The 22,572-nt window shown below is 42.7% G+C and overlaps 1 protein-coding gene across 1 annotated transcript in view; it reads right to left on the bottom strand.

Annotated features, from left to right (window-relative positions):
• Positions 1-22,572, bottom strand: part of LARGE1 (LARGE xylosyl- and glucuronyltransferase 1) — a 580,120-nt gene that overhangs the window by 183,963 nt on the left and 373,585 nt on the right. The window contains exon 7 of the mRNA XM_089680649.1: positions 8,459-8,630. Coding sequence (XP_089536775.1) covers positions 8,459-8,630 — 172 coding nt within the window. The remainder of the gene's footprint in view (positions 1-8,458; positions 8,631-22,572) is intronic.

Below are 22,572 nucleotides of genomic sequence, written 5' to 3' on the forward strand. Positions count from 1 at the left end.
AGGAATAATTCATGAGTACACTCAGCTGGAATACAGTTAGAAAACTTAAGATTTGTACCCAGATGGAGGAATAAACATCTATGCGTTCATAGAATCCTGACATCAGCAGTTCAGGTCTGAGCTCTGCGTATGTCAAGCAAAGTCTATGGAAGGACCCTTGTTGAAGGCTGTTAGTTAAAATGGACTTTAGCAAACTTTATTACAGACCCTTAGGGCTCATGTACACTGCAGCTGATAAACTCACGTTTAGGAGTTGTCCAGCATTTTTTTCAGCAGCCCCTGAACTCACCCTAATGTTTTCCTATGTGTCCATGTACACATTTTCGTTTACAATCGTTTACAGGCATTTGACTTTACAGTTGTTTTTCTGAACGCAGAAAACTTGCATTCAACAGTCGATTTTATCAGTGTTTCAAACACAAAATGCTTGTAAACACGGCTAAATGCGGCAAATCGCATTTATAAGCGTTTGCGTTTGAAATTTTGTTTAACTCTTCCAGTTCCCAATGCTGTCCAGAGCCTTTTTTCATCATGAAAAATGGATGCAAAGCATTTTCAGGGTACTCAGATGGACAAAACACTGAACACAGGATGTTCCTACAAAGCTTGTCACACACTTGAATGACCAATTCACACCTCAGACCTCTCCCACCCTTGGAAACAAAAGATAAGTTAATGACCATTCACACCTCAAATTCCTCAAAAGAAACGTTAATGAGCAACTTCCACCAAATTATCTCAACACATACTGCTGTCTCTGCTTCTACTCTCTGTGTTTCTCTGAAACAGTCTGAAATACCGTATTTTTCGCTCCATAAGATGCACTTTTTTCCCCCCAAAAAAGGGGGGGAAATGTCAGTGCATCTTATGTAGCGAATATAAAGCGGCCGGTCCGGTATTTCTGCCGCCACCATGACAGAATATCGGGCCGGCCGCTCAGCTCTTCTCTCCTGCAGGACCTTACCTGTTCCTCGCTCCAGCGCTGCAGTCTTCCCGCGGCGGCTTTTGTGACAGCCGGGTGCCCACTGCGCATGCGCGAGAAGCGCTGCGCTTTGTGAATGGTCCAGTGTCTTCTGGGACACATGACAGTTCCCAGAAGGCTCCGGGCCATTCACAAAGCGCAGCGCTTCTCGCGCATGCGCAGTGGGCACCCGGCTGTCACAGAAGCCGCCGCGGGAAAAAGAAGGAAGGACAACTCCGCGGAAGTGGGAGCGGGTACCTGTCAAATTCAGGTACCTGTTCCCCCTCCCTCCCCAAAGGTCTGCAGTCTCTGTTAATCTCCTTTACTGTCTGCAGTCTCTGGTCATTCCCTGTACTATGTCCACAGTCTCTGGTCATTCCCTGTACTATGTCCACAGTCTCTGGTCATCTCCTGTACTATGTCTGCAGTCTCTGGTCATTCCCTGTACTATGTCCGCAGTCTCTGGTCATTCCCTGTACTATGTCCACAGTCTCTGGTCACCCCCTGCACTGTCTGCAGTCTCTGGTCATCTGTACTATGTCCACAGTCTCTGGTCATTCCCTGTACTATGTCCGCAGTCTTTGGTCATCTCCTGTACTATGTCCGCAGTCTCTGGTCATTCCCTGTACTATGTCCGCAGTCTCTGGTCATTCCCTGTACTATGTCCACAGTCTCTGGTCACCCCCTGCACTGTCTGCAGTCTCTGGTCATCTGTACTATGTCCACAGTCTCTGGTCATTCCCTGTACTATGTCCGCAGTCTTTGGTCATCTCCTGTACTATGTCCGCAGTCTCTGGTCATTCCCTGTACTATGTCCACAGTCTCTGGTCATCTCCTGTACTGTGTCCGCAGTCTCTGGTCATCTCCTGTACTGTGTCCGCAGTCTCTGGTCATCCCCTGTACTTTGTCCGCAGTCTCTGGCCATCTCCTGTACTGTGTCTGCAGTCTCTGGTCATCCCCCGTACTGTGTCTGCAGTCTCTGGCCATCCCCTGTACTGTGTCCACAGTCTCTGGTCGTCCCCTGTACTGTGTCCGCAGTCTCTGGTTATCTCCTGTACTGTGTCCGCAGTCTCTGGCCATCTCCTGTACTGTGTCCGCAGTCTCCGGTTCATCTCCTGTACTGTGTCCGCAGTCTCTGGCCATCCCCTGTACTGTGTCCGCAGTCTCTGGTCATCTCCTGTACTATGTCCACAGTCTCTGGTCATCCCCTGTACTGTGTCCGCAGTCTCTGGTCATCTCCTGTACTGTGTCCGCAGTCTCTGGTCATCTCCTGTACTATGTCCGCAGTCTCTGGTCATCTCCTGTCCTATTTCCGCAGTCTCTGGTCATCCCCTGTACTGTGTCCGCAGTCTCTGGTCATCTCATGTACTATGTCCGCAGTCTCTGGTCATCCCCTGTACTGTGTCCGCAGTCTCTGGTCATCCCCTGTACTGTGTCTGCAGTCCATTGGTTCAGAATATTTTTTTTCTTGTTTTTCTCCTCTAAAACTTAGGCGTGTCTTACGGTCAGGTGCGTCTTATGGAGCGAAAAATACGGTAGTTAATAATTTTCCACTTTTCACTGCATTCTGGGCATTTGGGAGGTTCTCCTGTGCTTATCTTTAAAAAACGCACATAAAAGCAAATGCACATAAACGTGCATAAACATGGTATGCAAACGCGGCTAAACAGACGTTTTTAACCTACGTTTTCCAGCAGTCAGTTTCCATCGTTCAGAAGTGTCCCGTGTACATGGGGCCTTACCTGCTACTTTTATGAATTTATGTAAGTAAACTTTTATTTTACATTTCTGACTAACAGCAGAAAACATACAATCCATTCTGCTACCTTATTAGCCAAAAAAAGCCTCATTCTATAACGCACAGTGGTAAGCTAAGACACTATAGAGTAAGTAGAAATACCAAATGCTTTCATTCCTCATACAAAGCAAACTATGACTTTTATGGCGATGGAAACATGTTTAAAGAAGACATCACGCCAACATATATCTGCACATGACATGCCAGAATGTTAAAGATGAACTCCAGGAATTAATTGTTTTACGTATTTATATTGGTTCAGCTTGATACAATGGTCCACATGGGAAGCTGGAAATCACTATAGTAGATGTCACTACTACAGTGATAGCTGCGATCTTCCAGGTTGTGCTGGGGTTCTGTGCAAGCGGCTTTCCCTCTGTACACTGACCACAGGGAGTTGCTCTTTCAGCATCACCACCATCCATAGAACACCCTGTAATTTTTTTTAATAAATGCAAGGCGTTCTCTGATTGGACGAGACGGAGATCGGTACTTTACCACCCTTCCTCCTCACCTCTTCCAATCTGAGATAGTGTTGTGTTGATTGAAAAAACGTAAAGTGTTCTGTAAATGATGGCGATGGCGAGCAAGAAACCCCCTATATTCTGTGTGCAGAGGGGACACTGCTCACACAGAACCCCAGCAAAACCTGGAAGATCGCAGCTATCACTGAAGTAGCACTGACTACTTCAGTGACTTTCAGCTTTCCTAGTGGCCCATTGTGTATGAGATGTGCATGCTTACATTGTGCCAAGCTGAACCAATGTACGTATGCAATAGAGATCATTTATGAAGTTCAGCTTTAAAGTGAACCTGTATACTGTTCAATACAGTTCTAACTTAACCACTCCAAACTGGGAAAATTCGGACTTTCCCACATACATTTAAAAATCAGCCTTTTTTTTGTTTTTTGCTAGAAAATTGCTTACAACTCCCCAAACAATATATATTCTGTAGGCAAAGTCCCTGGAGAATAAAATGAATTCTTTAGTGAATTTTAGTGCATACAAACACAATATAATACCCATTTTTAACATGTAAAATTTGGTGTTACGTCAAGTGAATAGATACCTAACGTGGTTTAAAATTGCATATGCCCATGGTACAGTGATAAGCTACAGTACTTAGAAATCTGTTTAGGTGACGCTTTAAAAGCCTTTACAAGTTATCAGTTTAGAGTTACACAGGCAGTTTGGCACTAGAATTATTGCTCTCACTCTGATGTTACCGGCGATACCTCCGATGTGTGGTTTACATGTGCATTTGAGCAAAGGGGGAAGAGGGTGCTTTAAAAAAAGCTTTTTTATTTATTTATTTTTATTTAAATGTATTTTTGGATACCGTTGCATTATTTTTTTATTAGCTTTATTGCTATCACAAGGGATGAACAACAACCTTAGTTGAATACCCTATTGTATAGACCAGTGTTTCTCAACCTTATTTCAGTCAAGGCACCCTTTAAAATTCTGTAAAATCTTGAGGCACCCATTACAAAATGTAAAAAAGCTAAGCAAATAGTTTTACAGAACACAGCAACATCTGTACATGTGGAACACCCAATGTTACAGGTGATTTTTTCTTCCAAAGCAAATATACCTTGGCACACTGGTACTGACTAGTATTCCATTGTGTCTCTTCTCCCTCAATTTCTCTCTCTCACTCAGCTAATGTGAACCCAGTGCTGACAGAGAGGGACAAGTAAGGATGCTGTATAGGTGCCCAATGTCCTTCTGATCAACTGATGACAACATTGGTTGTTATGTCACTGGAAGCTAGAAAGTTGTATTGGTGCACAATGAATACCTGTGGGTTTGTGTAAGTAAAAGGCAGGCTACATCCATCTGCTGGCTATTATACAATTTTTAAGCATTTTTTAGGAATTTTGCCAAGGCACCCCTGAAGAAACCTGAAGGCATCCCAGGGTGCCTGGGCACCCTGGTTGAAAAAAGGCTGGTATAGACAGTGACAGATTCCCATTACTGAAAGATCTGGGGTCTATTAGAGTGGAACAGAAATTCCTTCTTCATCTCTATGGTCAGCCAGCATGACCTACCACAGTGGCTCCAGGCTCCACGGGAGAACAGGAGAGCCTTCAAACAGTGGCTTGAGGTGGTTGGAGCCCCTTACTCTACTTGGATCACTTTTAAAGATATGGAATTCCTGGCTGAAAAGAATAATATCTGGATCATGACTGCAGCTATGATCTAGATACCACAACCAGTTCCTGAAGGTGTACAGTACATACATGTGCAATGGTCAGAAAGTGGTTATAGTCATTGCCTACGACAATACACTGCAAACTACTAGCTACTGTTGCCTTTATTAGCCAGAAAGGTCTCTTCTGTGTACCTCTCTGATATAGTTACACTCTATTGACTGGGCTTGACTTTCCTGACCTTTGTGAATAAGTCCTGTGCAACCAGTATTTCACTGGAGACTCAATGTATTATTGCTTCCTGCAATGAAAAGTACTTTATGAATGAAGGAAGTCGACCTTTCTGGCACAAATTTTCATGATTGCGGCGTCAGACCCCAGACCTTCTCACCCAAATTCGTGACCGAAGGACTAGCCGATCTAAAACCGTGATGTGACGTGCGTAACAATGCCACACCTAGCTGCACCCTGCACAACGATTTTCCAGCTAATGGGCCACAATCGATGTACCGGCAGCCTGGACGATTGTTACTGGGTCAGGTTAATTACGCAATTAACCCTTCCAACTGCCACCACCTCCTTTTTGTACAGAGAAAGAGGAAACTCAGCGTTATCAGCTATACCACTATAATGATTGAGATAATCGTCTGTATAAAATGGTCATAACACAGGCCTGTTATACAGAGAGTTAAGCAAACAGTAGCGTTCTCTTTAGAGGCAGGGATTCTTAAATTGCAATACAGAGCTATAGAAACAGTTCAACACTTTCAGAAAGAAAGATTTATTACTAAAAGGTCAAACGGGTGCAATAACAATATTTACAGAAAAAGGATGTAACTAAGATATATATATATAAATATACAAAGAACCATAGCACAGCAAAGAGATATCAGAGAGAGGTGAAAGGGTTAAAGTACTTGCCAAAGTCCTGGGTTAGCAGATCCAAGTTTCAGAGCAGAAGGGTGCTTTGATCTCCCTATGTTACGATGGTCAATGGGAAAATCTTCAACTCCCTAATCTTAGGCCTGACAGCCGGTTTTGTAGTCCCCAGCAGGGGGGTGGCTCTGCAGTCAAGGACCAATCTCCGCTTAGGGCGTGGAGAGATGGGTGGATGCTTCAACTAGAGCACAAATTTCCCATAACTCATATTTGGCCCATAACTTTTCATCTGCACAAGTGACATTCGACCCGCGGGTAGATTATTATGCAGACAAGTCTGAGGATTGATTAGATATGAATTATGAAAGTGTACACTGAATGGTTCGCGAGATCAATTTTTCTGCTTTCCTGTGTGTCCGAGACAAGGCGAGTGACCCATCAAACTGTTCGCCTGCTCATCGTCCATCTGACAATATGTTCAGTTTTTATGTAAGTCTCTCATATTCCACGATATGAGACATAGGGGAAAAATGGTTTTAACAGAGGTTATCTGATTCTGTCACCTACACTGAGTTAGGTTTATGAGGTCGGAATCTCTTTCAACTCTTGGGAAAGCTTGCCTTATCTCCTCCGAGGTGTGAAATGGCACAGGTTCTTGGGACAGTGAGGCAGGTCATGGCTCCCTGCTGGGATCTGGCCTGTGACACTTTTAACACACACACATCTGTCACTGTGCCTCTCAGAGTAAGAGGGGGGGGAAAATGAGGGAATAACATGGCTACTCTTAACAAAATGGCAGACTGCGTCAGTCTCTGGTGCGCACGTTTGCGACACAAATCACCAAACGTTCATTATTTGTGGGATACAGAATCATTGTATAAGCAAAAGCCAAAGGGCTTCTGATTCTGGTTGTACCATAGAGAAAAAAATTAATTCTTGGTGATGTGTGCTATTTTTGAGTTTTTTTAGTCCACTTTGGTTCCGTGAAAAAAAAAAGATCTGAATTTTCAGTTTTGGGTGGACCAACTCTTTTACATGAAAGAAAAGTCTGACAACAGGAGATGAGTGGCGATCTTGGCACTGAATCATGCTTCTTATGGCTCATTAGGAAGTGTCAGCTCCTGCCCTTTCTGCTGTGAGCAGATGCTGATAACACTAATCAGCAAAGGTGTTGACCTTTCTCCACACATGATTGCCACAACTTAGATGAAAAAAAAAAACACCACAAGACTCATTCAGCATGTGTTTTGGATTTTGAGAGCTGCTAACCTTTAAGCATTACTAAATAGCAGGACATTTATAAGTCTCTTGCCTTTACAATTGGCAGACTGAGTTGTGGAACTAAAGGGGCCCACCAACATGAGATGGCAGAGCCCCACTCTGGATGGTTTTGGTTGCATCAAGTGACATGCCTAAGGGTCTGGTGGATACTTGATGGCCAATAGACCCACATGTTCACAAAACTTCACCCAATCACTATTGTTCCTCTCTGCCTTTGTACGCCCCTTGTCTGACCCCCTTACCCAAAAAGTGCCATAGGAGGCTTACTGCAATAAAAAAAGTTACAATAAAGTGTAAAGTTTTGGGAGGAAGGTAAAATACAAGCAGATTCAATTTCAACTTGCACCACTTTATTCCCATGGGACCTATCTGTATGTCCTCTGGTTAAATTGGTTCTGCAGCTACAGGCATCATCCCGGCATTTTTGTTTTAAGCCGGCGATTCCCTTTAATGTAAAAGCTATCCTAACAGCTGATTAGCTACTGGATTGCTTTTACAGGAGGCAGGAGGGCAGGGGCGGATTGACAACTCATCAGGCCTCTGGCCAATAGGGGATCTTGGGGCCCCTGTGTCCTCGCCCACACTCAAACCGCACCCAAAAAATCATATGAAAGGTACCAGGGGCATCTCATGTGACCCTCTACTGACCCCGGGCCCTCGGGCAGTGCCCGAGTGCCCAAATGATCAGTCCGCCCCTGCGGGAGGGGTTGTCTCCCTTGCCCCCACCCCGCCTCCCTCAGTTCCAGTTTGCACCTAAGCTAGTGGCGTCCAGTACTTGGGTGTAATGCCCAGCTATAATACCTTGGTCCTGTGTCCCTGTTTACCCGCCCCATGCGTGCACAGCAGTGCACCTGCGTCTTTCCTGCGGATTATCCGCACTTTACCATAGATTTCTATTATATCTTGTGGGTGTGGTGCACTTTCTTAAAGTGCACCAATAATCCTACATTCAGGTGGTTTCAGAAAGCACACCAAACACGCAGGATATAATAGAAGGGTGCTTTCCTGGTTTGAGGTCAAGGGCCACATAAGAGGGCTCCAAGGGCCATGGTTTGAGCACCCCTGCTCTAAGGTCACCAAATGCCTAACATTTATCCTGTCAGCAATTAGTAGAAAAATAATAATTTAGAAATGAATCTGACAACATCCTCCTTCTCTGCACGATTTCAAAGTAAAAAGAGACCAAGTTTATCAGAGACGCTTCACCTTTTTACAACCTCACTGGCTTCACTGGCCTATAGCTTTGTAAATATGTAGGAGCACATCAGGTAAAGATGCAAATGAAAGCAGTCAAGTTCCTTTACAGAAATACACATAGAGCGAGGTGCACAGATTAGCAATCACACTTTTAAAGCTGCAAAATAGAAAAAAAGAGTCCTCTGACCTTTAAATTTGTGAAACACGGCCCACAGCTCAGCGATGTCCGTGGCAAAGGTGATGTCCGTGTCCAGGACAATGACCCGCTCCAGGCTGGCCGGAAGAGTCTTGGTAAGCACCAGCTTCATGAGTCCATATATTCCTGAGTAATGTTTGTTCGGAATCCATGATACCTCGGACTGCAGGGAGGAAAACAGAAGACAGATCATAAAGAAGAGTTTAAAGGAAACCAGCCACGAAAGAAACTTGTCACTGAGACATATGAACCGAACAAATATCAGGTTGACAGCACTCCAAGATCTCAATAAAAATGTCTTTATTCTATTTATTCCATAAAACCTGGGTATAGCAAGCAGATGGAATCTTTAGTGTTTTTTACATTTACCATCACGTAATAATTGAGTGATATCCTGAGCTGTCAGATAACATTTTACCCAGCAGTAAACGTCCTTCCGGAGACAATAGTTTTTGTTACGTGTTCTTCTGGGTCGTGCCTTGTTTCCAATCACCATTCATATCCGATTTCTCCTTTCGGAAATTTTCATTTGGAAGATCTGAATCAGATATCAAAAGTTGTGTACACACTATACAAAAATGGAATGATCGTTCTGAATATGGAATGCTTCTTCCGATCTTCTTATAGTGTGTACCCAGCTTCAAACTCATTTTACAGGGGCTGTGTCTATTCTGATCTGCAGGGGATCTATGAACAGATCCTCTCCTGAATCTGAGCTGAAGGATACACTAACAGAGCTATGTTAGGTCTATGGGCAGGCAAATGTAAACAAACGTGTCTGTTTACATCTGACTACCTCAAGTCCATTATGCTTAGGCCTCCCCCCAAAAATGGAAAAGAACACACATTTTTCTGTTTTTTTATCTTTGTGCCTAGATGGACTTGGAGGTAATTGGCTGTAAACAGACACACATTGATTTACATCTGCCTGCCCATAGACTTACATAGAGCTTCTGCTCAGATCTACTTGAAAAACCGACAGGGGGATCTGAATTGATTGGTTGTGTAAAAGGACCCTAAACTCAGCCGTCATCAATCAGAATATTATAATTCAATAACAATATTATGAGTAAACACCAACTTCAATAACAATCATTTATCAAGTAGGCTCCATTCACACCTCGTGATTTGGAATCATGGACAGAATCGAAACAATTCTGCCCACAATTTCAAATCATGTGGCAGTCGCAGCACAATGGGTTACACATGTTTGAGTGCAATTTTCCTTCAATGGTACCCCAAACGTGATGTGATTCTGCAGTGATTGTTGTGCGGCAATTCTGATAAACCGCACCTTTAAAAAAATCATGTGAAGCTTGTCACCCAAAGAGAAGGAGCTTTTTTTTGGAAGACAAACACGCATAGGGAAGCCTATTCAAGTGAATGGGTTGGCCCTATACAACATGCAGATTTGCGTGAAAGTCGTGCGGTCCAAATTGCGAAGCGGGAATGCTCGTTCCAGCTACACGATAATGTGAATGGGGTCATGGATCTGAGGACCAACAAAACTTACATATTTAACATAAGGTATCAAGCCTAAAGTGACATACATAAAAATCATTTATCTTTTTGCATGCCACTTCATACCTTTGTGTTGAAAACTGTACATTTTGTTGGTCCTCAGATCTACATTTAAAACTGATACATGGTTGGTGTTTATATGGAAAGGTTTGTTTACACTAGCGTTGCCCTCCATTTTACGTGGTGGATCGCTTTTCAGAGGGCATTTGACAGGTGGTGAGGAGGTGTTATATTGCTTCCTTACCCCTGTTTTAACCCCTAAAAGCCTGCTCTGCCATAATGCAGACAGTTGCAGGGCAGTTTTGGTCCAGCCACATTCACTTAAATGGGTGATATTTGGTTGGCTGTACTGCTCTGCTATAAATCCAACATATGGGATACTTTGGGCCGCAGTATGTGTACACTCCCGTCTGCTGCCTTTGCAGCTTAAGGAAGAGCTGAACTCCATGTTTTTACCACCCAAGTGCAAATGAGCCCTAAAACTAGGTTCACACTAGCACAAGTTCTGAAAAGTAGTTTATAATGGGGCTAATGCACTACAACCGAGAGGGAAGCATTTGGCTCATGGTTGCGGTGTGGCCCCAGTGACTTTGATAGCTGAGCTTGACAGACAGGGCTGTCAATTTGGCACATCATCATGTAACATCTGCAGCAGCCACGCTGCAATGTTATTTAGCATTAACTAGGTGGCCAGGGAGCAGTTTAAACTGCAGCTCAGACACCTGTTTTTACCATCTCCCAGCTACCCATGTGAAAGAGGCCTAAAAGTATTATGGAATCATCATATCCTGATTTATGATAGCTGAGTTTAGTATGCGAAAAGTACTGCTAGTTAAAATTGGTCCCTGACATTTCAGGATATCACTCTATGGTTAAGCGTAGGTGTAGGTGAATTGCAATAGAGATTCCATCTACTTGGTATACCCTGTTTTTATGGAATAAAGTATTCTGCATTGAGAGCCTGGAGTGCCATTAGCTTGGCATTTGTTTGGTCTAAATGATAGAGACAAGATTGCCACTACTGATCTCTTGTTCCAAAAATGCTGGTTTTCTCTCTGTCAGGCTGACCTTCTTGCCTCCATGATATTATCAGTCATTTACAGATAGGGACTGATGAGTATATTAAGGCCAATGACTCACAATTGAAGCCATGGTGACCTAATAAAAGCCAGGCAATCAGCTTTTTCAGAAGGAAGTCAGCAGCTGCAGCCCGTGAATGTCTTTTGTGGATAGATTTACTTTACAAAACACACACAGAAATCCCTGTGCTAACAATAGAACATATACAATTAAATACATGCTAACAATTTCTAGATATCACAAGCAGCTGTACAATACACAGGCTAGCCCTTGCAAAATTCATTGTTGTGACAAAATGAGTTGTTTTTTTTTTTGTGCATTGTCTGGTGTAGAGATTTTTGTACATTTATTTATCAATTCTATATGAGCATGGGTTACTGATGACACTGGCACAGCTCTCCACCAATCATCCAGCTAGATATTATAAACATCAAAGATGAAAGATCATTTCTTCCTCAATCCTTTGAATGTAAGTTTGGAAGACCCTTTGAAGAAATAAATGTTTGACAGAGGCTCTAACCCCCCCTACTTACCCTATGGAGGAAAACAATATATATATATATATATATATATATATATATATATATATATATATATATATATATATATAAAAAGTGCAGCCCTAAAATCACAATAAAAAGCTAAATTAATCAAGTGGAACAGTAAATTGCATCACATAAGTGCATTAAACCTACGAATAAAATGAACAGCAAATCAGCAAGTAATGTTTAAGCAATAATGTCCATGGGTAAAAGTGATGATGGGTGCACTACAAGTTGAAATAAAAATGATCAAAAGATAGTATTATAGTACTGATATTCATGATTGCACGTGATAATTAGTGCAACATTAAAAATAGGTAAAATAGTATGTCCATAAAAAACTCAGTGTCCATAGAGTCATAAAGTGCAGCAATCTAAAGTGCAGGACGTGAACGTGATGTTAATCACACAGGGGAATCCACCACCTCTGTCAGACATACACTCACCAGAAGGTTAATGATAACAGGCATATACTGTATGTATATCACATCTGGAGGCTTGGAGGCAGCCAGCGGGTTAAACGAACGGAGAAGTGCAATCACGCAATGGAGAAATTTCATACCGTACAGGAGAAATTTCATACCATACAGGAGAAAAAACATACCTATTTATAACCTACCAAAATTAAAGAATGCCATTTATCTCCCTTAAAATAGAGCCCACATTAGAACTTTCCAGGAGCATTTACAGTGGACCTTTCAACAACTTTAAAGATAGGCACAAACAAATTCCTGACATGAAACATTAGGGTACAAAGGGAAACCACCCCAATCTATAACTGGCCTGTGCAGTAAAGAGCACATGGAATGGAATGCATGGTATAAAACAACAAAAAAATTCCCAGCACACTTACAAGCCAGCCTGCAACAGACCAAATTACAATGTCTAACAGTTCACATTAAAACAAGGGGTATAGTGGCGTCCTATGTTGCAGATGCCTCACCCCTTTGCTTTCATGGCTGTGGCCAGGCAGGTACAGTGCTCCATATTTGGTGGTTGTGTCCAAAGGTCCGGTGTTTTTGGATACGTACATATATATTCTCTATTCTCTCACCCAGATGAACCTTAGGAAAAGCCCTAAGCAGGCCCTCCTCGGCAAACCAGTGGAGAGGGCACTGAAACCTGTGCGTTGGTTACTAACATTGATTTTTATGACAGCTAGAATCTCTATTGCGCGGTCTTGGAAGTCCCCTGTCATTCCATTCCACCTTCTGAAGACCAAGCTGACATGGATTATGATGAATGAACACCTAACGGCGATTCTTCAAGATAAGATGGTTATTTTTGAAAAAGTATGGGACCATAGGTCCCATGGTTTAGATACCTGTCAAGTTCTTGGTAGTTTGGGACCGTCCATTTACCGGAGCGGTGAGGGGGCCTCCACTTTCTCTTTTCTTACCTCACCCCTCCCCCCCTTTTTTTTTCCTTTTCTCTCTCTCTTGTCCTACTCCCACTTTTCTATATTCTTTTTCCTTCTCTCATTCTACATTTTCTTTAATTATGGTTGTTGCTGAGTTCATTGTTGACATATCATCCCGTGGTGTGCCTTTCTGTACTGTCAGAATGTTATTGCTGTACCCTTTCTTATGTTGGTCACAGTGGAATGTGCCTATATGTTTTTTTGTTTTCCTCTTTTCCTCCTGTGCATTTCAGGGAGATGTTTGTATTGTATTTTATTAATATCGAAAAATAAAATCTATTGAAAGAGAAAACAAGTGATATAGTTTGTACAAATTTGCAAACATATATGCATAAGTTGCAGAGGCCATGTCATAGCACCCCAGTGTACTGCAGTCCTAACTCTATAAATTTTGAGTGTCTCCAAAGTTGTTTTAACGTGAACTGTTAGACAGGGTTTGCTGCAGGCTGGCTGGTAAGTGAGCTGAGAATTGTTTTGTTGTTGTTTGACATGCATCGCCCTTCCATGTGCTCCTTGCTGCAAAGGCCAGTTATAGGTTGGGCAGGTTGCCATTTGTTTGTACTGATGATGAATTGGTGAGAGGACTCACTGGATATCTTCACTGCCACTGTGCTTTTACTGGGTGTCCAGTGCATCCCTTTACCTTTAAGGAGAGATGGGCTCCTGCCAGACATACCAGCTCTTAAGCTATCCATTGTTATATATGGGCTTCAACTTTGGAGACTCACAAAAGTTAGTACTGTTAGTATTGCAGATATATTGGGGTGCCATGAAGTGGCCTCTGCAGCTATTTGCAAATGTGTGCAAACTAAACCCCTTGTTTTAACGTGAACTGTTAGACAGGGTAATTCAGTTTGTTGCACGCTGGATGATAAGTAAGCTGGCAATTTTTTTGTTGTTTTTTTCACATGTCACATTTGGGTCCATGCACACTGGCTTATAAAACGCTGCTTCTACAGGAGTTTTGTATTTTGCCTGTAGAAGCAGCTCAACGTTATACTATGCGTCCATGTACATTAGGATGTTTAGAGGCATAATTTAAAATAGAAAAAATAATAAACATCCCTATACTTACCTACCGTGTGCAATGGAATTGAACAGAGCGGCCCCGAACCTCCTCTTCTCGGATCCCCCGCTGGATCAAATGAGGGCTCAGGTAAGTAAAAGGGGGGTGGTAAGTAAAAAAAGGGGTGAGGGAGTAAGGAGCCAAAACGGATGCCTAAACATTTTTTTACCTTATTGCAAGAAATGCTTTAAGCTCAGCATTTAGAGACAGAAAAAAAACTCTTCTAGCCTACACATATGTACAAAAATGCTCTATACGAAAATTTTTTACTGACAAGGGACCTTGTTTTTTTGTTTTTTGGATTTTTTTTAACCCTAGAGTGCATGGAGCTTTATACAACAACAGTATCAGTTTTTCAGAAATGATCCACCATCATTAAAAAAACATCATTGAGCTCCAGTCCAATGACTCTGCCAAGGCTGCTCCAGGCAAGAGGAAATACTGTATTTCCTCAGTCTCCTCTCCCCCCAGTGATCAGACTGCAATACTGTAACTATGTTGAGGTTGCAGCAGAGACTGGTTTGTGTCTCACACGTACACAGCCAAGAACTGCACAAGCACCAGGAGAGGAGGGTTACATGGTGGAATAAGTAGAGTCTTCTAGCAGTGCAGAGGATTTCAGGGAAGGAGAATAAAACAAAGGAAGCAGCAGAGTCTAAGAGCAGTGCAAATAATTTTTAGGAGAGGAGACTTAGAGATAGGAGCAGATCATTCCAAGAACTCCAGCAATGCAGAGTATTTTAGGAGAGGAGAATTAGAGGAAGGAGCAGAGTGCTCCAGCAGAGCCAAGTATTCTAGGAGAGAGGAATTAGAGGAAGGAGCACAGTCCTCCAGCAGTGCAGAGTACTTTAGGAGAGGAAGGAACAGAGTGCTCTAGCAGTGCAGAGTATTTTAGGAGAGGAGAGTTAGAGTAAGGAGCAGAGTCCTCCAGCAGTGCAGAGTATTCTAGGGCAGAAGAATTAGAGTAAGGAGCAGAGTCCTCTAGCAGTGCAGAGTATTCTGGGGCAGAAGAATTAGAGTAAGGAGCAGAGTCCTCCAGCAGTGCAGAGTATTCTAGGGAAGAAGAATTAGAGTAAGGAGCAGAGTCCTCCAGCAGTGCAGAGTATTCTAGGGAAGAAGAATTAGAGAAAGGAGCAGAGTCCTCTAGCAGTGCTGAGTATTCTAGGGAAGAATAATTAGAGGAAGGAGCAGAGTCCTCTAGCAGTGCTGAGTATTCTAGGGAAGAATAATTAGAGAAAGGAGCAGAGTCCTCTAGCAGTGCTGAGTATTCTGGGGCAGAAGAATTAGAGGAAGGAGCAGAGTCCTCTAGCAGTGCTGAGTATTCTAGGGAAGAATAATTAGAGGAAGGAGCAGAGTCCTCTAGCAGTGCTGAGTATTCTGGGGCAGAAGAATTAGAGGAAGGAGCAGAGTCCTCTAGCAGTGCTGAGTATTCTGGGGCAGAAGAATTAGAGGAAGGAGCAGAGTCCTCCAGCAGTGCAGAGTATTCTGGGGCAGAAGAATTAGAGGAAGGAGCAGAGTCCTCCAGCAGTGCAGAGTATTCTAGGGAAGAAGAATTAGAGGAAGGAGCAGAGTCCTCCAGCAGTGCAGAATATTCTAGGGAAGAAGAATTAGAGTAAGGAGCAGAGTCCTCCAGCAGTGCAGAGTATTCTAGGGAAGAAGAATTAGAGGAAGGAGCAGAGTCCTCCAGCAGTGCAGAGTATTCTAGGACAGAAGAATTAGAGGAAGGAGCAGAGTCCTCTAGCAGTGCTGAGTATTCTAGGGAAGAAGAATTGGAGGAAGGAGCAGAGTCCTCCAGCAGTGCAGAATATTCTAGGGAAGAAGAATTAGAGAAAGGAGCAGAGTCCTCTAGCAGTGCAGAGTATTCTAGGACAGAAGAATTAGAGGAAGGAGCAGAGTCCTCTAGCAGTGCTGAGTATTCAGGGAAGAAGAATTAGAGGAAGGAGCAGAGTCCTCCAGCAGTGCAGAGTATTCTAGGGCAGAGGAATTAGAGGAAGGAGCAGAGTCCTCCAGCAGTGCAGGCTATTCTAGGACAGAATAATTAGAGGAAGGAGCAGAATACTCCAGCAGTGCAGGCTATTCTACGAGAGAGGAATTAGAGGAAGGAGCACAGTCCTCCAGCAGTGCAGAGTATTTTAGGAGAGGAGAGGAAGGAACAGAGTGCTCCAGCAGTGCAGAATATTCTAGGACAGAAGAATTAGAGGAAGGAGCAGAATACTCCAGCAGTGCAGGCTATTCTAGGAGAGAGGAATTAGAGGAAGGAGCAGAGTCCTTCAGCCGAGTATTTCATTGGATGAGTTGTATGTGGAAGGAGCGGAGTTCTCCAGCAATACAGAAGAGCGATAAAAGCCTCCTTTATAACCATCATGAGATGATCATGGCACCAAACGCACCTCAATATGAAACAAAGGCGATCCATCATCTTCTGTACAGTAATAATAAACCTGTTACTGGTCACCTAATAATGGTGCTCCAAAGGCGCATAGTACATAAGACGGCGGACACTTCAAACAGAAGGAAATGGCTCTGAACCCAGCAGAGAGTAAATAATCAAGATCTAGGGATGGCTTCAACACAAGCAGCAGGATCATAAATATATATTACATTCACATCAAGCGAAACATTATCATATTATCCCCTCGACAGCGGCCAGCGCTGGAAATACGGAGCCAGTCTCCCTCTGAAATGGAACCAAATAGCAAAATAATGATATTTCACATCAAGCTGAAATAATATTTTATTTTATCCCCCTTCCCCCGGTACTCTGACTATATGTGGCTGTTTTCTCTAGGGTTTTTATATAGACACTATAATGTGATAGTGTTCCATCTTACACCGTTGGTGTGAAAATATGAAAAGTGGGCAGCGGGTGAAGGGCAGTAAATGATGCAAAATTGGCTGGCAGATCTGGTAAAGATAAACTCTGGGCTATTTGAAGCTTATTTTACTGATTTTACTCTAAATGTCAATATAATTTCATTGTTTATTTTGCTTTTTTATACTGCGAGATGTAATGTTGAGCGAAAATGAGGGTGGTTTTGTAAATGATCAAAAACCAGATGACATTTTTGCTTTCTGGTACCATTGTCTGTAATTTCTCCCAAATACATAAATAGAGGTAAAGAAAACATTCACTATTACAGGATATAATCATAAAGTGAACCTTTTAGCACAAATCTGCTGAAATAAACTCCCGATATGTCACATTATACAGCAACAGTACTTTTTTTTTTCAGAAAAAGCTCCACTTTTATTATTAAAAAGGAGTCCTTGGCATCCAGTTCGGTGACTGAGAGGAAGACATAATTTTGCTGAAAGTAGAACAAAAAATTGCAAGCCTTCACCTCTTTATGGACACCTACCCTCATGTCCACAATAGGTGCCTAGGAACATCCAGGGCTTAGAGGACACAAGGTTTAAAGACTTGCTCCTGACTAACCAGTTTTGGGTTCAGCATTTCTTGTTGAGGGGCTGATGATGCTCCATCCCAGAGATCCAGGACATGAAAATCCCCCCACTAGACTCATGGAGGGCTATGGAAATACATCATTTCTTAACCACCATTAGGCTAAGTAGAGTTACTCAAGAGTCAGGTTTTCCCATTGAGCTCTACATCACAGATGCATCACAGATGCATCACACAATGTCAACTTTCTACTACTTGATCAATAAACTATCTGTGAAATTCATCCCCCTCCCTTCTGAAATGGGAGCGAGACCTAGACAGGACCTTCACTCTTGCGCAGAAAAAACAGGTCTTCTGCTTTGTCCAATGGTCCTCGCTTTCCAGCAGGTACAAGGAAACAGGATATAAACTGCTGACACGCTGGTATTGGGGCCCGGGGCTTCTTCACAAGATCTATCCCTCTGTATCTGCTCTATGTTAGTGTTGCCAAAAAAGAACCTGGCACATTGTTACCTATATTCTGGTCATGCTCCTGTGTATGCTCCTTCTGGGAGGATGTAATTTGGCTGATTCATAAGCACACCGATATATCGTTGGAGGTACCTCCAGAAACGTTCCTTTTAGGGCTCATGTACACTGCAGCTGATAAACTGACATTCAGGAGCTTTTCTGCATTTTTTTCAGCAGTCCCTGAACTCTCCCTAATGTTTTCCTATGTGTCCATGTACATTAAGTCGTTTACAGGCAGTTAAGTTTACAGTCATTTTTTTGAACGTACCAAACTTGTGTTCAGGAGATTTTATCAGCGTTTCAAACGCCAAATGCTTGTACACGCATGTAAACGTGCCTAATCGCGTTTATAAGCATTTGCGTTTAGAAGCGTTTTTTAACTATCCCATATCCAGATGCTGTCCAGAGCCTTCTGTCATCATCAGAAATGCATGCAAAGTGTTTTCGATGTATTCAAATGGACCCGGTACACCAGTGCAGTCAGTTCCAGGTTTGAGTGAAGAAAAAAATGGTAGAACGTGCCGCATTATGCTCATGATGGGATCCATAGTGAATACAACCAGAAAAGACCGGTCATCTGAGCACATACTGCTCTCTCTGCTTCGGCTCTCTCTATTTCTATCAAAATGTCTGAAATCGTTAATTTTTTACTATTTTTTTAGTGCATTCTGAGCATTTTGGAAGGTCTCCTGAGGTTATCTTTAAAAATTGATTCTAAACGCAAACGCGGCTAAACAGACATTTTTTAACCTACGTTTTCCAGCAGTCAGTTTTCATCGTTCAGAAGTGTTTTCCAAATGACCCGTGTACATGGAGCCTTACACACTATTCCTCTCTCAAGACGCAAATACAAGAATTCCCTCCTGATACACTTGCTCTATGCTGCCAAGGTTTGCATTGCACATAAGTGGAAATGTACGGACCCACTGTCAATTGGTCAATGGAGAGCAGTGGTAAACAAGATTATTGACATGGAATGACCAGCAGCAGCTATGAAACGCAAAGAAGAACAATTCCGAAAAGAAGAACAATTCCATAAAATGTGGTATTATTGGCATTATTATTATTATTATACAGTATTTATAAAGTGCCAACAGTTCGCTCAGCGCTGTACATTACAATGGGAGACAATACATGAGACAGTACAATAATAATACAAGGCGATACACGAGGGGTTCGAGGGCCCTGCTCCTTGGAGCTTACAATCTAGGAGGGAGTTCCAGTATTCACAGGACTATGCCTCTTACATATCCATCCTGGTTGCACTGGCTCTATCCCAGTAAAGATCGGATACTATATAACTTCAGATATTTTGATGGACACCAGTCACTGTCCCTCCCTTTGGCCCCCTTTAGCCCCCCATTTTTTTCTCTTTCCCTCCTGCTTCTGTTGCCCATTTCTTAGGGCTCATTCCATACTCACTATACATGTGTAAATCTTGAAAATATGTTCTTTTGGATTACTTTACCAGACACCCACCTACCTACCTACCTACCTACCTACCAGCTATGAGTGTTCAGCCTTGTGATTAGACAAGTTAGTGTCCTAAGAGACCAATAAGGTAACACTGTTCTCTATGTGGACTAAGGCTAGGTTCACATCTGTGCGGGTGGTGCAGCCGAGGATCCGTACAAATATCTGTGCAGCCGCACTACCCGCACAGAAGAATGCAGACCCACGGGCGGGTGCCATTACATCTAATGGCACCCCCCTCCCACACACTGGAAATCACAACCGTACTGGGAACCAAGGTTTCCGTGTGGGCTGCGTTTTCAGAAGAAGTGCGGGGACTTCTTCCCTGTGTCTCCCGGGGCATGGGAGTCCATTCAAATGAATGGGCTCTCATGTCCACGCACAACGTGGACCGCAGGAACGCACATATGTGAACCAGGGCTTACTGTCTTCTGGTTTTCATTGCAATGAGATATGTGAATGTTTTTGTTCCTTCTGTCATGAAGGTAGTTTTTCTGTTGCTTTGTAACGAATTTAATTCCAGAGACTTCACCTAGGCTGTAATGATGTCATCAGACTGCTGCAGGCAGGAGGAAACAATTCCTTAGTCTCCTCCCCTCTCCTCCATTGATCAGACGGCAACATTGTGGCATTATAACAAGGTGAGAGTCTGCAGCAGGGGCTGATCTGTGTCAGACATTTGTGAACACGGTCAAGAATTGTACAGGAAACAGGATTTACATGTCCGTGTCATCTCTGAGCTGTCAGCCCAGTCCAGGAAGTAGAAGCTGATCCTGGATGATGCCTGAACAAAGGTGATGCTTTCCTTCTGGAGAGAAAAGCAAAGGAAGGCATTGTCAGGGAGAGTACTGTGATCTCCCTGAGAAGTAACAAATACCAGAAAGTCTTAAAGTGACACATTACTTTGCATGCTGAGCTTAAAATAAGAAATAAGAAATATATTAATGCTAGATCCACTTTAAAACATTTTACAGAGAAGCAAGGTAATAAAAAAAAAACAAACAATAATAAAAAAAAATCCTGTAGTACAAAAACAAACATTTCAGGTAAACCGTATAGATTTTATACTCAGCTATAAGGAAAGATTAGAAGAACTGAATTTATTCTCTCTTGAGAAGAGGAGATTAAGTGGGGATATGATCAACATGTATAAATACATCAGTGGTTCATATAGTGAACTCGGTGTAGAGCTATTCACCCTGAGGTCATCACAGAGGACAGGGGGGCACTCTTTACGTCTGGAGGAAAAGAAATGTAATCTCCAAACATGGAAAGGTTTCTTCACAGTGAAAATGTGGAATAGACTCCCTCAAGAGTTGGTTCTGGCCAGCTCAGTGGATTGATTTATAAAAAGGCCTGGATTCTTTCCTAGATACACAGAATATAACTGGATACTAACATTTATAGGTAAAGTTGATCCAGGGAATATCCGATTGCCTCTCGGGGGATCAGGAAGGAGTTTTTTCCCCTGCAGGAGCAAATTGGATCATGCTTTGCTGGGTTTTTTATTTGCCTTCCTCTGGATCAACTGTGGGTATAGGATTATAACTTTTTTTAACTTTTATTTTTTTATGGTTGAACTGGATGGACTTTTGTCTTTTTTCAGTCAGACTAACTATGTAACTAACTATATATATATAGATAGATCGATAGATATAGGTATGTTTTTTTCTGTCCCAAATATTCTGCTGGAGAAGCTAGCAGAGGCTCACTGGACTAGTTCAATGTGTCTGCACCGCAGCACTAGCTATAGTCACCCCTTTAGCACGGAAACTGCCTCTCAGTGACATGGAACCCCATCACACCAGAGGCATTTTGCCTTTACAGGCGGGTCCTTCCCAGGGTGCTGGCATTTTATCAAACCTCTCCTAAAGCATAAATGAAAACACTGCTGTAAACCACATTGTTATGTTTGATTAAAGATTTACTACCATTTATTGAACATTTCCACCATGAGCTTTCTTTTGGGAAACAGTTAAATCGGTGGGTTTAGTTCCACTTCAAAGAAAGATAAAGATGTTCTTAAATTGTAACTGTTGTGTTTAATTGTGCAATTACTTACGCTGTCATTGCGTCTGACATATTCAATCTGTCGAACGACAGCAATGAAATGACAAAAGTCTGTGCTACACCTGCAATGCCCAGCAGAGGGCAGCACTCCAACTTCAAGGCATTCATACAGGACACAATATTTAAGTAAGTTGTGGTTCTCGTGGCCAAAAGGTTCTCTGATAAAAGTCCAGCATTGCCTTCTTGGGACAAAAGGAATTTTTATATCCCTTCCGTCTCAAATCCACAAAAAACCTTCATGTCAACTGTGCATCCAGAACTGGTTTGTGGTACAGAGAAGGCCTAAGATAACAGAGCCAATGATTCTAAATGGCATATTTCTATTTCAGGCTTATTGGCCATCAACAGGGCAAAGTGTGGAGGTCATGGCTTCTGTGGAGCAGAGCCTAGGGGCCACAAAGGACAAAAGCACCCTTCCTTGAATTCTTTCATGGCCAGAGGTCATTAAGGGAGGACTCCAGAATTAAAAAATAAATAAAAATCTAGAGACCCGCTGCATTCAAGGCATAGTTCACCTTTGTGACCATTTTTAAATGCACACCCATATTTAAGGTGTAAAATAAAACATGGTCACATTTCCCAAACCTCCCACTGTTAAACCACATTGTGGGGTGTTTCTCCCGGCATCCTTCTGTTTTCATTAAATTGGGTGTGGCTGTGCATGGTTCCTGCCCTCACAGCCATATCCTCCAATCACAGGGATCTGTAAATGGGAAGACTACAAATCCCATCTTCCATTGCGGCAGAGAGACTCACAGATCAATGGAGCACAAATGTGGTAACGCCACCACCTTTGCATTCAAATTTTACTTCCTCCAGTCCCATAATGGTAGGTCTACACTTTGGTACAGAGCTGTCCTGCGAGAAGAGTTTGCAGGAGCCTGTGCATTACACCCTCAAATGCACTGATCACAATTGCCATGCTCTGCTGGCTCCAATGAAAAAAAAAATAATAAATGCACTTTTTTCACTAATGTAGGTACATTTATAAAAAATTTTGCCAAAGGTGAACTACGTCTT

The sequence above is a fragment of the Staurois parvus genome, unplaced genomic scaffold (genome assembly GCF_062004578.1).
Source record: "Staurois parvus isolate SC_StPar_1 unplaced genomic scaffold, SC_StPar_1.0 ptg000249l, whole genome shotgun sequence".
Lineage (NCBI taxonomy): Eukaryota > Metazoa > Chordata > Amphibia > Anura > Ranidae > Staurois > Staurois parvus.